This window comes from Drosophila ficusphila, unplaced genomic scaffold (assembly GCF_018152265.1).
Source record: "Drosophila ficusphila isolate 14025-0441.05 unplaced genomic scaffold, ASM1815226v1 contig_288, whole genome shotgun sequence".
NCBI classification, from domain to species: Eukaryota; Metazoa; Arthropoda; class Insecta; order Diptera; family Drosophilidae; genus Drosophila; species Drosophila ficusphila.
The window spans coordinates 150454-169526 of NW_025064191.1; the positions used below are offsets into that span (position 1 = coordinate 150454).

The 19073-nt window shown below is 42.4% G+C and overlaps 1 protein-coding gene across 1 annotated transcript in view; it reads left to right on the forward strand.

The window, feature by feature from the left end:
• Nucleotides 1-19073, forward strand: part of LOC108099046 (DNA N6-methyl adenine demethylase) — a 91781-nt gene that overhangs the window by 66045 nt on the left and 6663 nt on the right. Inside the window, 2 exon segments of the mRNA XM_017202307.2 lie at nucleotides 14694-15077; nucleotides 16416-19017. Of these exon segments, the coding sequence (XP_017057796.2) occupies nucleotides 14694-15077; nucleotides 16416-19017 (2986 nt within the window).

Genomic DNA, 19073 nt, shown 5'->3' on the forward strand with positions numbered 1-19073 from the left:
TTAATTCGAACTCGAACGAATTCAACGAACATTCTTGTAATATAATCAAAAGCATTAATTTTCTGGAGCTCGAGTTTCTTGGTAAACAAATATTTCTTATCATGTAGTAAGCATAGGATATTTGCATACTGAGCTGTGCAATGATTCTTTGGTTTCTAAAATTTAAAAACATGAAAATCATATTAGCAATTTATTGCCTCAATTTGAAACCTATCCAGAGCTTCTGCCAAGTGAATCAATAAAAATTTAAAACGTACATTTTGTGGCCATCAAAGCTTATTTGCTTCCGTTTCGATGCCCAGGTTTTTGCTTGGCTTATCGGTTCCAACACCTGTGACATCAATTGCATTTCAATTGCAGATTAATTGAATTGCCCAAATCGAGGAGCTGCCAGCCCAGCAAAAAATATACAACATTTAAGCAAACACCAGGAGACACGAGAATTCTGACTTTTAGTGTCTCGAGACCTCGTTTTCCCTCCGATTTTCCTCCGCTTTCACTCGACAACTGCAATTGTGGAGCCATCGTTGTATTTTCTGCTTTATGTTGGGCAAATATTGACATTCGTTTATTAAAATTCCTGCAGAGACCCAAAGATTCAGTCGGCATGGGGCGAAAAACCAAGGAAAGATGCTCCAACCAGAGGAAATATAGAAGGGGCGTGGCAGTTAGGGCGAGAAACATTTTATGTCATGTTTGCATATGTAAATGTGTCGCTCTCTCCTTCTTTTTCTTGGCCCGGGCAATATTTGCTTTTAATTTTAGCTTTGTTTAAACTGCAGTTTAATTTTATTTTCAACAAATATGGCCGAAAGAAATGCAAATTGCTTGAACAAAAAGAGAGTGGCTGAGATGGCAAGTCACATCTACTAGATATTTTGTAGTCAATAGCCAACTGCTGTTGGACTTCAAATTTAATTGACACATTTCTTTGTCCGATTCCTGTGTTTTTGTTATGGTCTTGCAGAAATAGTTTTCCCCATGAACAACAATTTTCACATACCCAACTAGTGAAATAAATTTTCATTTAATGCCAAGGGGCCGCCAGACCGCAGCCAAGTCGAAAAAATAACAAATGCCGGCAATACAATTCCAACAAAAAATGCTGTAACAAAAATTGCCAACAAAAATGCAGTAACAACACTAAGCAATTCAAGTGACAATCACAAAATTGCAATAACAATGCAAATAAACTTTCAACTTTATGATTTTTGCATTTGCATTCATCTTAATTTGATTCAAGTACCAACGAAAAATATTTTCAAACAAATTTAAAACTCTCGAAGTAATAAATTTAGTTGATTTTTTTCTATTCAAGTTTGATAGCAAAACAAAAATTCTTTAATCGTGACCACTTTATTATTCACATTTATTATTATTCCTTTCTTGCTCTTCCTTTCCCTAAATCATCGAAAGAGGCTATTCAATTAACGTTTTCTCCCATTTTGTATCATTTCTTGTTGGGTGATTGATTCTCCTTTGTTGCCAAATGAGCCAACACACAGGAAATGAGACATAAAGGCGCGAACTCTAATTAAGCCTTCAGGAGTAATGAGGGCTGGCTTAAAATGAAAAATGAAAAATGAAAAAGCCCTCTTGCATAAAATTGAATATATGTAGTCGTAAGTGGCTGGAAAAAGTACATGTCATGGCTTGATTGGCAACTAAATCGAAGCAGGAAACGCCATTAGCTAAAGAGCATTCACTTAATGCAAAGCTCAAAAACACCTGGAATATTTGCAAAAGAATTCTCCTCTCTTCTGCCAGAATCTTCCGTCATAATTAGGACGCTTATCAGTCCAGCAATTGCCTTCAACAAAGTGTTTTATGACACCCTTCCCCTTATCGTTATTAAGTTTGTTTTTGTTTCGCTTTTGGGGAAAAATCTAGGGCAATTAATGTTTTACTCAATTAGTTGTTCAATGCCGATTTGAGAAGACATTTCATTAATTCCGCCTTGCGCAGCGGAAGAGGCCAATTACAATGAGTCACTTTGTGTATAGGATGGAATTCTCTCTATGAGAACAGCCCACTGGCTCAGGTTCTATTCGTAGTCGTCGGATCGCAAGGCATTCCCGTTTAATTAGATTTACTTTTATGTCTGCAAGGGCTTAAGAGCTCCCTAGGGACGTGAAAATGCAAAGAGATTGGAATACGACTTCGAGGGCCATAAATAACGATAATGCCTATAATTGCCAACAATTCATTATTATGGTAAGATAATTTGATATAAATGGGGTCTACGTGACCTCGGCACAGCCTCGGGGGAATCCACTTCTCTAGGCTGTTCAAAAAACCCCCATCCAAACCTCTTAGGAACCTGGGAATGCTTGTGCTTTCGAGGTGTCGAAGACCCTGGCCCAAACTCTTGGCCACATTCGCCGCGGCCGATAAGCAAATCAATTATTCCTGCATCGTTCAACTGCGCTTTTTGCAAAAGATTTTTTGGATTGAATTCCAGAGAACGGTTTTTAATATTTTTAATGTGTTGATTGAGTTTTTTATAAAACAATGCCCGAATTTCTTGCCATTAAGATTTCTTATGATTAAGAAGTAGACAATGTTGTCCGGTTGTAAGTGTTTCCTGGATTATTTATAGCTTTTCAACCTGCGGGGCTGAAATAAATTACCTAATTAGTGGGAAAGTCCCCTGCAAAAGACGCTCAATGGATTCTATTACAATGTTTCCTCCTCTAAAAGGGAAGTCGTTAATATTAATATGAATTGGTTTTAAATACGTATGTTTTAACGGCTTCATTGATTGCATCTGCTACGGACTGAAACAGAAACCAATTCGTTTTGAAAGGTTCAAAAACAGAACGTCGATGATTTATGATCCCTCGTTAAAGTCAGCCAAAAACGGAAATAGAACTTGTTTAATAAAAAACACTTTGCATTTCGGCAGACGCTCGAGGGCCAAAGGAAAAAATCAAAATTAAAACAAAAAGCAAGCATTTAATTGCGGGGAAGCAAAGAAAAGAAACCGAAAAAATCAAAGGAAATTCCACATAAAAGAGGACAATAAAAAGGTGAACTAAGGAACAGGCAAATGTCGAATTAAAATTAATGTCGAGTTAATCGAGTTTTGTTGTTGTTGCTCAGTTTCTTTCTCTTTGTTTCCCGTTCTTTTTTTGTGTTCTTCTCGCCAGCGAACAAAGAGCAAAAAAGAGATGAAGGAGGAGAAGAAAAGAATCTGATTCTCAATCCGAAAGCAGTTTGTCTTCTTCCCATTTTTTAATGTGCACTCGCCCTCTCATTCTGGAGCCTGTTTATGCTGCCTCCCTCTCTCTCTTTCACCCCACCTTCCCTTCTCTTTCTGGCGCTGTCTCCCCTCTCATTCGCACCTTTACGACCTTATGACAGTGTTTACCTTGGCAGTGCGCAGTCGCAGCCGACTTCGCAGCCTCCGCGGGCAGCAGGCATTGTACTATTTCAAGGATAACCACTAACCCGAGGTTCTCCTTTGTCCCGTCCGACACTGGCCTTCGGATCCACGGAGCATTTTCCTATAAATTGCAATCGATTGATATAATTACGGAGGGCACGTAACTCCAAAGCTAAATCCACACAGGGAGAAAATAGAGCCCTGCTTCACATTAAGATGTAGTTGTGATTACTTAATATCGAAACAATTGCCATATACATACGTACACATAATGGTAACATCAGCACTAAAAACATTAAAGCAAAAATTCTTTCCAGTTTTTCTCTCTGCTGCAATTGCACTTAATTGTCCATATTTAATAAGCATTTTTATTGACTTCACTTGGCCAACAGACGACTTTTACTAATTAACACTTTTTCGCTTTCCCTTGCAGGTAAGTTCTGGCCATTTGCGTTGTGCTTAACCCAAATCGACTCTTGGCAAGGAGTGGGAATCGGAATTGGAATTGGAATCGGAATCGGGCTAACAAGACAAGTCACTTAATGTCTGTCGCCAATTTATTCGCATTTTTTGTGCCGCTCTTTGTTTTTGGGGCCAATTAGCGAAACGAGTTTCTGGTGTAAACGCCGAGGAAAGAAAAACATTTCCGCAAAATAAATAAAGTGAAGTGAAGTAAAGTAAAGTCGAGGTGAGGTGAAGCAAGAGAGAAAAGGCCAAAACCAGCTGGCCGAATCGGAGGTATGAGTGATTCATGCGAGTGCGAGTAGCTCATAATACGCTCCAACTCACATCGGGTTCCCCAATCCCCAGTCCCCAGTCCCCAGGCCGCATCCCCCAGATCCACTTTACTCTCCAGTAACTCGACGAGATAATGAGCCGGGCCGTAAGGAAATTAAATACAGTGATTAAGTAACTTAATGACGTGGGATAAGCCACGAAATGAGGGACTTAGGGGACGGCTAGAACCAGATTCCGGGTGTAATCCCAAAAAAAGCAACACAAATCCAGGATTTGGTGCCCCCACTTCAATAATGGGGCTCTTCACTTGGATCTCAAGTTGATCCGCCTCTTAACTTCAATTCAAAGACCTCTTTCAAAGCCCAAAACTCTTGGCCAAAAGTTCACTTATTCGGCGGTCACTGAACCTCCGTCTTTGCCCACTTCTTCCTCATTTGCATTTTGTACCAGCGAAGAACCATTTTAATTGTGTTTAATTAGACTCTCGGCTAACCGAAATAATTATGCATAATTAAAAGCTTTATGGCATTTTTAGCCGAATTTAAGGCATTAACCTTTGCAAATAAATTATGCATGTCACATGACATTTAATATAGAAAAATATCATTTCGATTTATTATATCTCTTGTTTGTCTCATAAACCAAAATTTAATTGAATCGAATTGAATTAAATCGAAATGATGATATCACAGTTAATTCCCCATAAAATATTCATCATTTTATTAGGCCATGAATTTCAATTATAAATTATTCATTAATATTTTGGAAAGTTTCTAATGTAGCCTCAGTTCAATGAACCAAAAGTAGGCAACAATTTTATTTCATCGAAAAACAATATAAAATAATGCAAAACAATGTGGCTGTTTCTCTACATATTTATAGAACAAATTGTTCAATGATTTGGGTGTGCCAAGTGGATGGTTATTATTGGGTTCTTTTGAGTCTTTTGCACAGACTTAGGGTTAATCAAATTTTTCAAATATTCATTCAGTGGATTTGGAAGGAGTGTGACATGCATAATAAATAGTCTTGGGCCGCGGATAAAAATTTGTAATATAGGAAATATATTTAATATTTTTTATTTTAAATTCCATAGCTGCCAAACTAACCCTGTATATACCCTATATTCTTCGGCTTACCAGGCACATATCACTGCTCACATACTTGCGCATATCAGTTTGTATGTTAAACACTTTAAACGTGTTTTCATTTTGACTTGTTTGCTTTGCTCTTTACCTTCGTTTTTTAAACTTCTTACTACACAAACTACACGGCAACTGCGACCCTTTTTTCATTTGACTTCGTTTTCGTTGTCGCTGCTGTTGTTGCTGGTGCTGTTGCTGTTGCTGTACAAAATTATATTTATTTTTGCATTAAGCACGAGGTCAATTAACCTCATGCCGCGACGCGAGTTCAATAAACGCAAAGCACACACAGCGCGCAAAATACAAGCAAAACTTTAAACTACACACTCGCACACTGAAATTTAACATTCACATAAAAAATAAAACGGCAAAAAAGAATGCAAAAGCTGTGTTGTGACGTCGTTGTTGTCGTTGACATTTTGCACATTTTACAACAGCAACAACAGCAACAACGAGCACAACAACGTAACGCGGATTTTTAAAACTTTTTTTTCGCAATTTTTTACAATTGTAAATTGAGTCATTTGGTTGTAGTTGCCAGTTGACGTTGTTTTTCACCCTTTTTTTGTTATTGTTATTTTTGTTATGCACTTGACAACGACCACATATGAACACCAGCAGCAGCAACAACAACTGCAGCAGCAACCACACCAGCAATATCAACCGAAAACTCATTCATCAACACTTGCAAAGCACTTTTTTTCCTTTTGAGATTTAGTTGTGTTTTTTTTTTTTTTGGTTTTTGTTTAGCCTAAGGCCACTGCTTTTTGTGAGGGGGTTGGGGGGTTTCCGAGCCCCCTGACCATTGATACACTGTCTCGCGTGCCGTTCTTGATTTTTTTAGAGCGTGTTCCCCCTTTTTATTATTTTTGTATATTTTGTTTTGTCATTTTTTGCTCATACAAATTAATTGTAGCTTTTTTTTATATTTTTTTTTACGTACCTCGTTGCCAGGCAAAAAAGCGAGGGAAAAGTTTATTTTGATTTCGTTGTTTATTTTCTGCCCAGCTTGGTAACCGATGACGATGCCAATCGAGGGCGGCACACAGGTGTGCAAAACGAATGTTGAGTGGGGTAAAAGCGAATGTAAATCAATAATCGAGTGGAGGGAAGTGCAAAAATGTTGAATAAATGAAGACAAATTGGGCTAAATTTGTTTGAACAGTTTATTACTGGGAGACTTGTTGGCCGAGCTATAAAAGCGAATGAGGAAACGCTGGGAGAAAATAAATAACAACACAAAAAGTCTTCAACACAACCAAATCATAATAAATATTGAAATAAATTTTAAAATAACGATGCAACTCACAAATAAAATATATAACGAATGCCAAATTTAGAACAGCTTTATGACTTGTAAGCAATTACCAACCATTAAGTTTATATTATGTTGATGGTCATCCCACAAAGAACCACTTAATTGATTAAAATATGCGAATTTCTCGATTCACTAAAAAAGCACTTAATTTGACTTCCAATTGACGTGCAAAACAATTAACTCGTTAAATGACTAAACGCTCGCAGCTCATCAAAATATAAATGCGATTTGCCGAAGGCAGTATAAAATGGATATACGCAAAATACACAAATAAATCAGATAAAGGTGATTCATGGTGTCAAATTGCTCAGCAGTTGAGATACAAAATAAAATGTAGATACGTCTTAAAAATCGTTCACATATAGCTGTCAGGTCGGCATTTCCGTTCGATACAAAGTAACCAACAAGTTAAAAGCTTCCCCATTCATGACTCACAAATAGCACTATATATAAATTTATACGCCGGCAATTAGCCGAGTCGATCTAATAACCCGAGTGGGAAATCTGCGGGGAAATCTTTTGCAAATACTTACATTTCCACTTGGCCAAATCGCGGCCAAGCCGCAAAACTAGTTTAGTAAAAAAAACCGTAAAAATAACACAAACTAGTATTATAATAATGACTTCAATTTTCAGGCCGGCCTGGCAAAGAGATTGTTGCAAAAATAATAATAATAACGAAAGCAGAGTAGAGCAGGGTACAAAAAATTGTATTTGGCAACTTTAGCAACGAGATTCTTTGACGTGAATTTATGGCAATTGAAGACAAGTTTTTAATTATGTTTTTGCTACCGTTGTTGTTGTGTTGCCTGTTATGGCCTGGCATAATAATAATTTAAATATGGCCAGGACAGCCTGAAAATGAAGTGGCACAAGGCATTAAATCATCGCGTGCAACTAAAAAGGATAAAAAGCGAGGAGGAAAGGAAACAGCAACTGCTGCCTTTAATTTACTTTTTCCAATCACAGGAATTGAGTCAATTTTGTTTGGGTTACTTGTCGCAGACAATGCTCGATTAAAATACTTTATCTGGAAACGAAAGACACTTGGAGAAAAAATGTGAAATACTGAAATTTGTTATTAACTTGGCTAGCAGCCTTATAGGATTCAAAAAACCCTGCATTTTTTTTTATTTAAAAACATTTTATTGGCAAAGTTTTTTAACTTTTCAAGCAGGAATTTATTGCCATATTTTTAAGTGGCAAATTAAACCCATTAAAGTGTGGTTCAAAATGCCAATATTAATGCAAATATAAAATGCAACGGCAGACGGGAAATATTTCGTTTTATGCTGTGGCCTGCGAAAAATCTTCTCCTTCTGCTTGTAATTATGCGAGACTTGTTCTGCATTGTGGCTGCTGTTTTTGCTGCTTTTGTTGCTTTTGTTGCTGCTTCTTCGTCTACATTGCAATTTGTATGCAAATGCAATCGACAATACGTATACAGCAACACACCGCACAAACACTCTCGCAGCATAAACAACGTGATTAGCATAACAGTCGACGAGGCCGTAAATATTGCATTTTAGCATAATTGTTTATACTTCGCAGCAGCTGCCAAACGAAAGCAACGCCTCTTCGCAATACAACTACTTTGTATTTAGTAAGCCAAGTAATTAAGCCAATAGCATTTTGCATTTTGGGATATAAATTGTAATATTTCCCTCAAACAAATATGGTTAATAACACACAGTTCCAATTTGCCATTAGACCGTCGAGTAATGTTCATGATTTTGGCATGTTTAACGATTTGTTAAATTAAGTTTGCAAGATCAGCGAACCAATACTATTGGCATAAGTTGTAAAAATATATTTTGTTGTCTCTAGTCGGCACTTTTCCCTCTTTTCGCCGACATTTCAGCTGCCTCATGACAAATTTCTCACACTAGTGTCAGCTGCCGACATCTGCGATCGCTTTCGGCTTTGGGCTGTCGGATGTACACAATCTTCCCTGCGAATCCAACAAGTAGAGTGGAGTGGAGTGGAGTCCCCGTCCCCATTCCCATTCCCAAAACCCATTTTCCATTTCCCATTCCTGCGCCGAAGCCGAGTTTCAACGAGCTGTGCTAACTTTCTATTGTACAATGCGATCCAGTCACTTGTTTTTGGCCCGAATGCGAGAGTGTGTGTGCGTGTGTGCCAATTGCCGCCGTGTGTGTGTACAATGTATCCACAATGCCTAACTGCCTGTGACGTTGTTGGTGCTTATTCTCTGGTCCTACACTCACCAAAAACCATTAACAATAATAACGTTGAAGTTTCCGATGGCAAAACCAGTTAATTTGGCTTTAAAAAAAACTATTAATTTAATATACAAATATATGTATAAATCATCGCTGGATGGCCGTTAGAAGTGCGAATTTTTTTCCGTGCACCAATGCTTAAGTATCGTTTCCAATGGCTTTCTGTTGCATTTTCAATTTCTGTTGCAGTTGCAACTTGTGTTGCAGTGTTGCTGTTGCATGCTATCCCCGTTTTCGGGGCTCCGCTTTGTTCGTGTTCATTTGGCAGTTTCCGCGCTGCAAACTTTGTAATTAACTTTTGTCACGACGATGCCAAAGTCTTCCGAGGACTCTCGACCGAATGTGAAATAAACACAAGTCGAGGAAACTGCATTCTGTGAGGTGAACATGCATAGGTAATTATTTATTTGCGCAAATATACGGCAAACATTTCTTAAATATGCAGCAATTAGCAACGCCAGCTTTAAAACCGATCAGAGACAGCAAACAGAAATTAAAGCCAAAAGGAGAACAATAGAAGTTGTTCCATGGCGTGCCAAAAAAGAAGAATAAAAGTAAAAGAAAATAATGGAAAGGGGGGAGAGAAAAGAGAGGAGAAGACAAAAGAAAAGAGGGGAGAGCAAAAAAGAATTGCCAAGGAATTCGTTAACGACTCGACATGCCAAAATTAATGGCATGCCTGGCAATAATTAAAACAAAAACAAGGCAGCACGAAGCTGACGCTGCAAAAAAGAGCAGAGCAGACAGAGATGGATGGAGCCGAGAAGAAAGAGACAGGAAAGAGCATCCAAACAAGTTTTCTGCAAAAAAAAAAATAAAAGCGGGGGCAGAGCATAGCGAAATGCATTATATAACAAACATTTCCATCCATTTCCAAATGACTTTCGGATGCTATTTGCAAATATTTACGATACTGATTACGAGCCAGTAATGCTTGAAAGCAGTGATGGAATGTATTGATTGACTTAACTTTAAAATCACTGTTTCTAATATGTATTTATTACTTAACACACAAATCAAAGTTTCTATTTTCGTTCAGCCGTGGCGCCCATCAGCAACTTACAAATGCCAAAAATGTATTTTCGTTAGTTGCGTATCAAGTGCCTTACCTAGTTAAACTCGCTTGTATTTACCGTGTACCTTACGTCGTCGTAAACAAACAGTGCCTTTTCAATCACTGATTATAAATTGCCCGCCCACTCAAACCCTCGGTAGCTGTGTACTCCCACGGCCCTTTTCCAATTTAATTTATCGCAAATATGCAATCGAAATGATGATGTGAGTGGAAGTGAATGCAATCAATGATGGCTCGCTGAAAGGCCTCCCGATTGACTAACTGAACTTTAATAATTCAGAAGGCGCAAATTGAATTAGTCAGCTACTTCTTGGGGGCAAATGTCATGTCGGTGGATTATTTCGATTTTAGTTAAGCTGCCGCAGAAGCGAGCTGTTTAAGAATGCAACTGTCCGTGCGCTGGACGAACAATTGCAGCCTAATTGAAAGCTAAATTGAATAAAATACACACACACGCAGAACAGCCCTCCACACACACATGCACACAAGCACATGCTAACAAGCCAGCAAAAAAGGAAAAAAAACCGTAGCCTGCTCAACGGCGCACACTCGACACGTACAATTACAGTACAGTACAGACACACATGCAGTTGCAATTACTTATACGACTGTGTGTGTGAGTGTGAGAAGATAGTCAGACAGTCCGCAAGAAACTCAAGAGCCTGAAACTGTGGCGCACTGGGAGAAATGTCCTTTTAATAGTGAAACTATTACCCTTAGTTCTCTCGAACAAATGGATTTTTTTAAAAGATTTGCTTTTGTACCTTTACTGAGCTATAGAACTCAGATTGAAGAATAACCGCGTGTTGAAAGAGAAATAATTTTTCTGAGTGTACCAGCATAACCATTCCAAAACGCTGCAGGATAATGGAATGGAATAAAGCAGGACGAGGAGAAGGGAGAGCGGACAGGAGAAGAAACACATTCTGTGCACAATAAAGGGGCCAAGGAGACGGCGGAGGTGGAGGTGGGGGGAAATTGTGGAAAATGCAAAATTAGCATGAATACGAAATACAAGTTAAATATTTGAGTAGCCAAAGGTGTTTCAAGCGAAAGAGAGACGAAACGGGTATAAGAATGGAGCATTAGGAGCGGAGAAAACCGAAAAACCAGAGCCAGGAAAATGGGAAATGGAAAATGGAAAATGCAGGCGAGTACGAGATGCCTGGATGCAATCATAGAAATTGCATTTGCCGTTATAGCAAATGGTGCTTGCGAGTCCGAAATGAAGTATTCTGCCGCATAAGCAGAGTGTGCAAGATAAAGATGTGCTTTAATTGCTGGCCATTATCCCAAAATAGGATATATGTGTCCAAAGGTTCAGATCCTAAACTTTGTGTACTTCAGCAGTTTTCCAGATAGTAAAAGAGTATTGAAAAACTTCGCTTTACCTTTTATTAAGTGAAGAATTTATGAATTTTCCCAGTTTCCAATTATCAGTGGGTAATTAATTTTCCTGCAAGAAAATAAATTTTCCCTCGCCTATCTTCCCATTTCCCAATATAAGCACGACATGACACTAGATAAATACGCTGCTGATAACACTTAAAACAAATAAGAACTCACTCCAGCGCTAATGATAACTAATATTTGATTTATTTACAATTTACCCGCTGCATTTTTATATTTTTTTGCTGTCTTTTACCTTGTTTTCTTTCCTTTGGCTGTTGATTTGTTCCTTCTTCCACTTTTCCCCTGCGCCTTATCAGCAGACTTTGACTTTGGGGACATGTAAATAATTTATATTGTATACTCTGTTATGAGTGTAATTTATGACGGCCGTGCTGGCACACTATAAAAACAAAGAGCGAGAGAGGTGTTATATGGCTCTTATCAGCGTGAATGTGGGGCTGGTGTACGAGGAGCTGGTAAAATAGTTGGTGCCTGGCAACAATATCAGCCGGGTTAATAGTGTGCTTTGCATAGGTAAGGTCAACTAAAAACGTGATTCATAAAAGCAACGTATTCAGAAGAAACTTAAAAATCAAAACCAAAATATAACAAATATTGTATAATATTTATAAAAAATTTAGTAGTAAATGATATTTCTCACTTTAGTTTGTACTCCATTAAACTAAATAAGGGTATTTTATGACCGCCTTCCCAAGGTTTTTACCTTTACTTAACCTTATTCCGCTGCGTTTATTATCAAGGCGATGTAACTCACACAAGCGTAAAAGCACACACATTAAAAAACTCACTAGCACACACACACTGGAAGATAAACGCACACAGAGCCACAACTAATTGCTGTTTACCCAGCGCGCAATTTTCTTTCCAACACTCAGAGAAATAGATGTGGAAAAACACAGAATGCCGAGGGCCATTGCCCGCGGCTCTCGTTGTTTTTGTTGTTTTTGTTGTAGCTGTGTCAACTGCAACTCACTAATCTCTCACTATCTCGCAGCCACAGATACTCACCCATACGCGTACATGTGCACTGGCATATCTCCGGCGGTGCCATCTTTCTTGAACGTTTTATTTATTTTACCAAGAAACAAATAGTTGCCGCGATGCAAACGGGCGATCATAAAAATTTAATTAACTTTTATGAACTGGGTAAATAGTGGGGAAAAATGCATTAAACACAGCGCAGAAAACTAGAAAAACATTTACCCAAGACCTCGGGTCTGAAATAAATTCTATTTACTTTCTTTACGATTTTTCATTTGCGCCGTGTTTGTTTATTTTCTTGCTTGTTTGTCGATGTCTAAGCAAATGTTTTCGCCGGTGTTTGCGAAAGTTTAATTAATACTTCAATGCTAATATTTATGGGGGCTTATAAAGACAGCGGAGGTTAAAATAATAGAAAAATTTGCGTGACTTAAAACAGTTTTGATCCACTAACAAAGCAATATAAGTTAATACGAGTTTATCACATCTCCACGTATTTGAAAACATTTTTTCCGAATTAGGCACTTCAAAAGCCCTATTGGTGTGCACACATCTGTGGGTGTATTTATTTTGGGATTGTTTGCTCTTAAAATACAAAAAAAGCAAATGTAAGCAAAAATAATTGGCAATTTTCAATTGGAAATTGCGTGCAAATTTATTTTAATTTTGCACCTGCGTTTGCCAGCCATCAATGTTTGCAATGCAAATATTTTTAGAAAGCAAAAGGGGGAAAACACCAGCACCCGCACTACCTCCTCGCCTTTTTCCAGCCCGGTGTTTGTTCAAGTTATTTGGCTGCTTCGTTGCCACCTGGTCCCAGAGATAAGGAGCGGAATTCGAATTTACCAGCTCGCATTGTTGGATTTATTTGCATAGCATTATGCGACACATACTGTACGAATACGTACTGCATGTTGCGGGAGATGCGGGAGATGCCCTGCCAAGGTGGCAAATATTATTTCACACATGTGTAAAATATAAATCACTTTATTGCAGCCAATTTGCACAAACGATTTGCTTTGACTGCCATTTTGTTGGCCATGTATGCAAATTGTGTTTATTGTCTGCACAAAACTCCCTGCCACATAAGCCGCATTAATTGGATGCTGCCTTTTCGGGCCATTTTTGATTTGTGCCTTTCGCAATTAGCAGAAATGTTTCGAGAAATACTTGTTTGCCCTGGACCCAAGTAGTTTGTTGATTTATTGCCAGAAATTTCCGACAGACACAATGTTTATTTGAACGGCTTCCCCTTCCTTGAATTTATTCCCTTCTCATCAGAATGTTGAAAAAGAACAACACAAGTTTGTCTGTTTGTGTGGATCCGAATTGCCCAGTCAGCACTTCAAATAATTTATAAAACAATTCTTTCTTAAAGGAGAGAATTGGGTTAACTACCTAATGAAGATGAAGCTTATTCTATTTATTTCTATTAGAATGTATCCTAAATAACCCAATAAAACATTTCTCAAACAAAAAATAGATTTAGGCTTTTCCTAAGTTTACACAATGTCGGGTTCGCCCACAAAAGAAAACTCTCCAGCATTATGCAAAAATATCTGACCTGACATTATCGATTGACCTGCCAAAAGCAGCGTAAAACTATTTTTGCCTTTTCCATTAGACTTTGCATCCCTTCGCCAAGCAAAAGCAGAAAAATAACACTAATAAACGACGAGAAGAAACGACAGCAACTTTTATGAACATAAATTTTGAAAGCCTTTAATGGCGAGCGGCCGCAGCGACAACAACAAATGGCAACCGCAGCTGTTGCTACGAATTTTTGCAACATTTTTCCTCTGTTTTCGGATTCGGCTGCACAAATAAATTGCGCATAAATCGTGGGCAACATAAATTTTACATGTTGGCCGGCGTTTGCAGACTGAAAACAAGTTGAAATTATGTGAACGAAGTGGGCATAATTTATGCGATCGGATGGGGAGGCAATTAAAATATTTGTGCCAACTTACAAATTTCCTTAATTAAAAATAATTTAAGCTATGCAATTACGAGTCAAAAAGTGAAATCAACAGAATATAAAGTTTATGGCATGCGAATTAACAAGAGTGTTCAATTTAAAAGCGTATGTATGGTGATTAAAAAAGTAATAACAGCTTAACACTTTTGAAGCTGAATTTGTGACAAAACTGAAGTGTGAAATCAAATGATAAAAAATATACACTTTTTTGAAGGCATTAAAAACTATTTTTATATCGCAAAACAGGGTAATAAAATTCTATAGATCTAGAGGAAAGAGGATTTTCTGTTGCATATAATTTAGAGTCGTGTAAGCTTCTATTTGTTTCAGATAAGCGAGTTATCAAAAGCTTACACTTTGTTTTGTCAATAGCCATAACTAACTGGAGATCCGTCTATTTTCTTCCCTGTTTTCCAGCAGTCACGCGCCCGCAAAAACTCCACCAAAGCAAACAAACTGAATGCAGCCGCTGCATCAGCAACATCGCCTCGTCTAAGTCCAGTGCCAGCAGCAACACTGTTGCCGCAGCAATCGCCAAATACCACAACAGCAACAGGCAGCCTGCAGCAACAGCAGCAGCAGCAGCAGCAGTACCAGCAGCACCAGCAACTTCTGTCGCAGCAGCAACTCCTGTCGCAGCAGCAGCAGCAGTACCAGCAGCCGCAGCATCACCAGCAGCACTTCCAGCAGCAGCAGCACCTGCAGCAGCAGCAGCACGCACAGCAGCAACATTTGCCACAGCAGCAACACCAGATAACCGCACAAATTCAAACCATGAAGGATCAACCGCAGCAGCCCATGGTGAGTCATCAATCGGTTTCGATTTTCCCCCTAAATGCCAATGACCTTTTCTTTTACACATCCCCCTCCCTCCTTTGCTCCTCCCCGCCAGTCAATCAGATTTGATTTTCATTTCATTTTCCGTTTCAAGGCAGCCAAATGCGAAGTGCAAAATACAAAATACAAAATACAAAACACAAGAAGCCCATAAATCCGCATGGCCACATTGCGTATACGTCACGTGGCCCCGGGCCCAATCAACTGCAGCTGTGCAAACACACCAGGGCCAGACAGCCATACACAAATAGTATATATAGTCCCCCCGTTGTTCATTCATAAAGATTTTGTCGATTTTTATCAATGATTGCTAAATGCTATTGAAAACAAAACCACACACCACGCACACACGTGAGCCAGGTGCAGATTCAGATAAATTCCAGATACAGGAAGCCAGCTGCCCGGCAATTCGACTTGCCTGCACTCGGGAAAAATCTTTCACCAGATCTTTGCAAACATTTTAAAGAGTAACTCCCAAGTAAACCAGGACTTCATATTTCTTTTATACTTACAGAACGCAATCTGGTTTTCTCGTAAAAATTCAATCCCTACGAAATATTCATAATAGGAAGTGATGGCGAATTTTGAAACAGTTTTTCTCTGTGTACTACACAAATTGTTTGCGTTTTAATTTTTACATTTTATTTGGATTTTATTGTGGCCCCCGTCCATTACTCCCCACTTTCACTTTCATAACTTTTTCTGCGCGCTCGTAAAAATGCAAATGAAAACGGGTTGAGTTTTGGGTCTGGCCGGCAGTCTGGCTTTGTTTTCCTGGCTCGTTATTCGTTTTATTTCTTTTCATGGGCTTTTCCTGTTTATTCAGGGAGCGAAAATGTAGCATAATTCGAGGCGCGTTAATTAACAGTGGTGCTTTGTGTACTCGCCGCGGAAGTTGTAACTCAGGGCAAAGAGGAAATTTCTGTTTTGGCTTCTGGAGTTCGCCACCACCACACACCAATTAGACTGAGCCTAATTAGGGCACACAGAATATGATTTATGGCTGGCCAATTCAGGCAGGCAGCCTCGGGGTACATAATTCATGTCAGTTTTTGAAATGTTTTTATGACCAAAATGTTTATTTATGGATCTTGCTTGAAGGGGGATGGAGGCGGTAAATGTACTGCGATGAGATTTAAGTCTAGACCTGGAATTAAAGAGAGGGGAGGCAGCAGCTCACGAAAAAGGATTTTAATACTTAAACGGGTGATCAAGTGTTTTAACAAATAGAAACTGTTGATTGGGAGGCCTTCACCAGTAATAAACTTATATAATTAACTAACTAACTCCTTCGCTTTTCAGGCACCCATGGCCTTCTACCCCACATGGCAGGCGGACCCGTCGCAGGGCTGGCAGAACCAGTTCATACAGCAGATACCACAGAACACCCCGGCCATAACGTCCCTCAACTCGCTGGACTTCCAGACGCAGTCGTACGCGTATCCCTCCAACGGCTACGTGCAGTCGGGGTTGGGATTCGACCCGAACTACGGAAGGTCGCCGTACGCGGCGCCCGTCCAGCGGTACGACTTCCAGAGCCAGCAGCTCTCCTCGGCCCCCTCGGCCATCAACCAGGTGGGGCTGCAGGGCGTGGCGGGGTTCGCCCCCAGCTACGCGGGCCAGGTGACCGCAGCCCCAGTGCCGCCGTCGCAGCAGCAGCAGCAGTCGCAGCAGCAGCACTTGGGAGCGGACCTCAACAAGACGATGTCGGGAAACGACACGCCTGGATATCCGCGGGTGAGCAGCGTGCCGCCGCGCTCACTCAACTGTAACGGGTATTCAGGCGACTACAGCGGTTCCACAGCCAGCAACAACAACACCAACAACAACAACAACACCAGCAGCAACCCCAGCAACAGCAGCAACAACAACAGCAGCAGCACCAACAGCAGCAATCCCCCCGCGTCGGTGGTCAGTGGAGGCACCACCACCCCAGCACCGCCGCCCACCGCGGTGGCCCAGCCCGCCTCCTCGCCCATGCAGCCGCCCAGCCAGGCGGTGCCGCCCTCGCCCACGCGCAGCAGCCTGCTGCAGCAGCAGCAGCAGCACCAGTCGCCCACGGGCAACGGTCTGCAGCCCTACGTGGCGCCACAGCAGCAGCAGCAGCAGCACCTCTCCTCGCCTCCGATGCAGGACTGGAACTGGCAGCAGCAGCAGCAGCAACAGCAACAGCAACATCAGCAGTCCTTGGGAGGGGAGGCGTACGCCCAGGGCGAGCGGCTCCACCTGAACACCCGCATCAAGTCCATGATCATGCGCAAGAGCGATCCCAAGGATCCGCCGCCGGATCTGCAGCAGCAACAGCAGCCCTTGCAGCAGCAACAGCAGCCGCAGCAGCAACAGCAGACCGGTCATTTTTTATCGTATAGCCACCATCTCCGGCCCGAAGCGGCGCTAAGCGCCAACGGACCGAGCAGTGCCACGCCCACCCACCCGCTGCCCAACCTGCAGCAGCAGCAGCAGCAAGTGCAGCAGGTGCAGCAGCAGCAGCAGCAACAGCAACAACAGCAGCAGGCGGTCGGTGGGGCAGTGGCTGCCGAGCCGATCGGAGGTGGTGGCGATCACATCTGGAAGCCGCACCACGCCAACTCGTTCAAGAAGCCGAGCGTGTTGGGGAGCGGCTACCCAGTAGCAGCGGGACAGGACGCGCAGCTGCAGCTGCAGCTGCAACAGCACCAGCCAGGACAGCACACGACCATCAGCCACTCGGCGGAGCCTCCGCTGCCGGTGGTGGCTCCTCCCGTGGCGCCACCGGTGGCGCAGCCCAAGAAGTCGCGCAGCCGCAGCAAGGCGAGTCGCGCAGCGGCGGCGGCGGCAGCGGCGGAGGCGGCGGCCGAGATCGAGAGGGATCGCAACGCGACGGATCCCGGGGGTGGTGGGTTGAAGCCACTGGGCGCCCACTACCCGCCGCACCCGCACGCGGGAGGAGGAGCGCCGCCAGCGGGGCAGGACTACCACTCGCACTCGCAGTACATTAAGACGGAGCCGGGCCTGCTGGGTCCGCCGCAGCCGAACAAGATGGAGGGCTACGAGCGCAACTACCAGAACTTCATCCAGTACGCGGACTTCTGCCAGAACGACGGGTCGTCGGCGGGTCAGGCGGCCCAGCAGCACCACACCCACTCCCACGGCCACGGACATGGCCATGGGCAGCAGGAGTACGCGGGGTACCACCACAACTCGGCGTACTACGGAGCGGGGGCCAGCAGCTTCCAGCAGAACTTCCAGCAGAACTTCGTGCCGGGCTACCAGCACTCGACGTACGGCGGCCGCGGGAAGCCGCCGGTCGCCAGCCAGCCGCACCAGATCCACGGGCAGACCCTCATGGAGCTCGACCGCAAGCCGGACACGAACAGCATCATCCCGCTGCCGACGAACTACGAGAAGGACATACCCGCCTACCCCATTCCGCCGCACCGCTACGCGCTTGGCCACGGCGCTCCTCCCCATCTGGGCCACCACGGGATGCTGGAGCCCAAGATGGAGGACATGGGCATGCTGGGCCACGGCGGCGGGTACGCCTACCTGGGCGGCGAGGGCAAGGCCTTGAGCAACGGGTTCTCCTGCTGTCGGCAGGGCGGCACGCGGCCGCCCACCGCGGAGCACCTGAAGGACGGCACTTGCTTGGGACTGGGCATCCAGCCGAAGGAGGAGCTGCTCGACGAGGACGAGCTGATCGACGCCCACGGCAACGGACTGAAGTCCGCCAATGGAGCGGGCAAGGCGAAGGGAAAGCAGAAGCCCGACGAGATCCCCGAGATCGTGGTGAAGCACGAGAAGATCAACCCCATGTTCGACACCACGGATCGCCTGGAGAAGGGCAACAAGACGGAGATCCCCGAGTGCGAGTGCTTCCAGTCCGACAAGAATCCCCCGGAGCCGGGCACCTACTACACACACTTGGGTGAGTGATCTTCAGATGCATTTATTTATTCGAATGTCTAATCCGATTGATTCTCT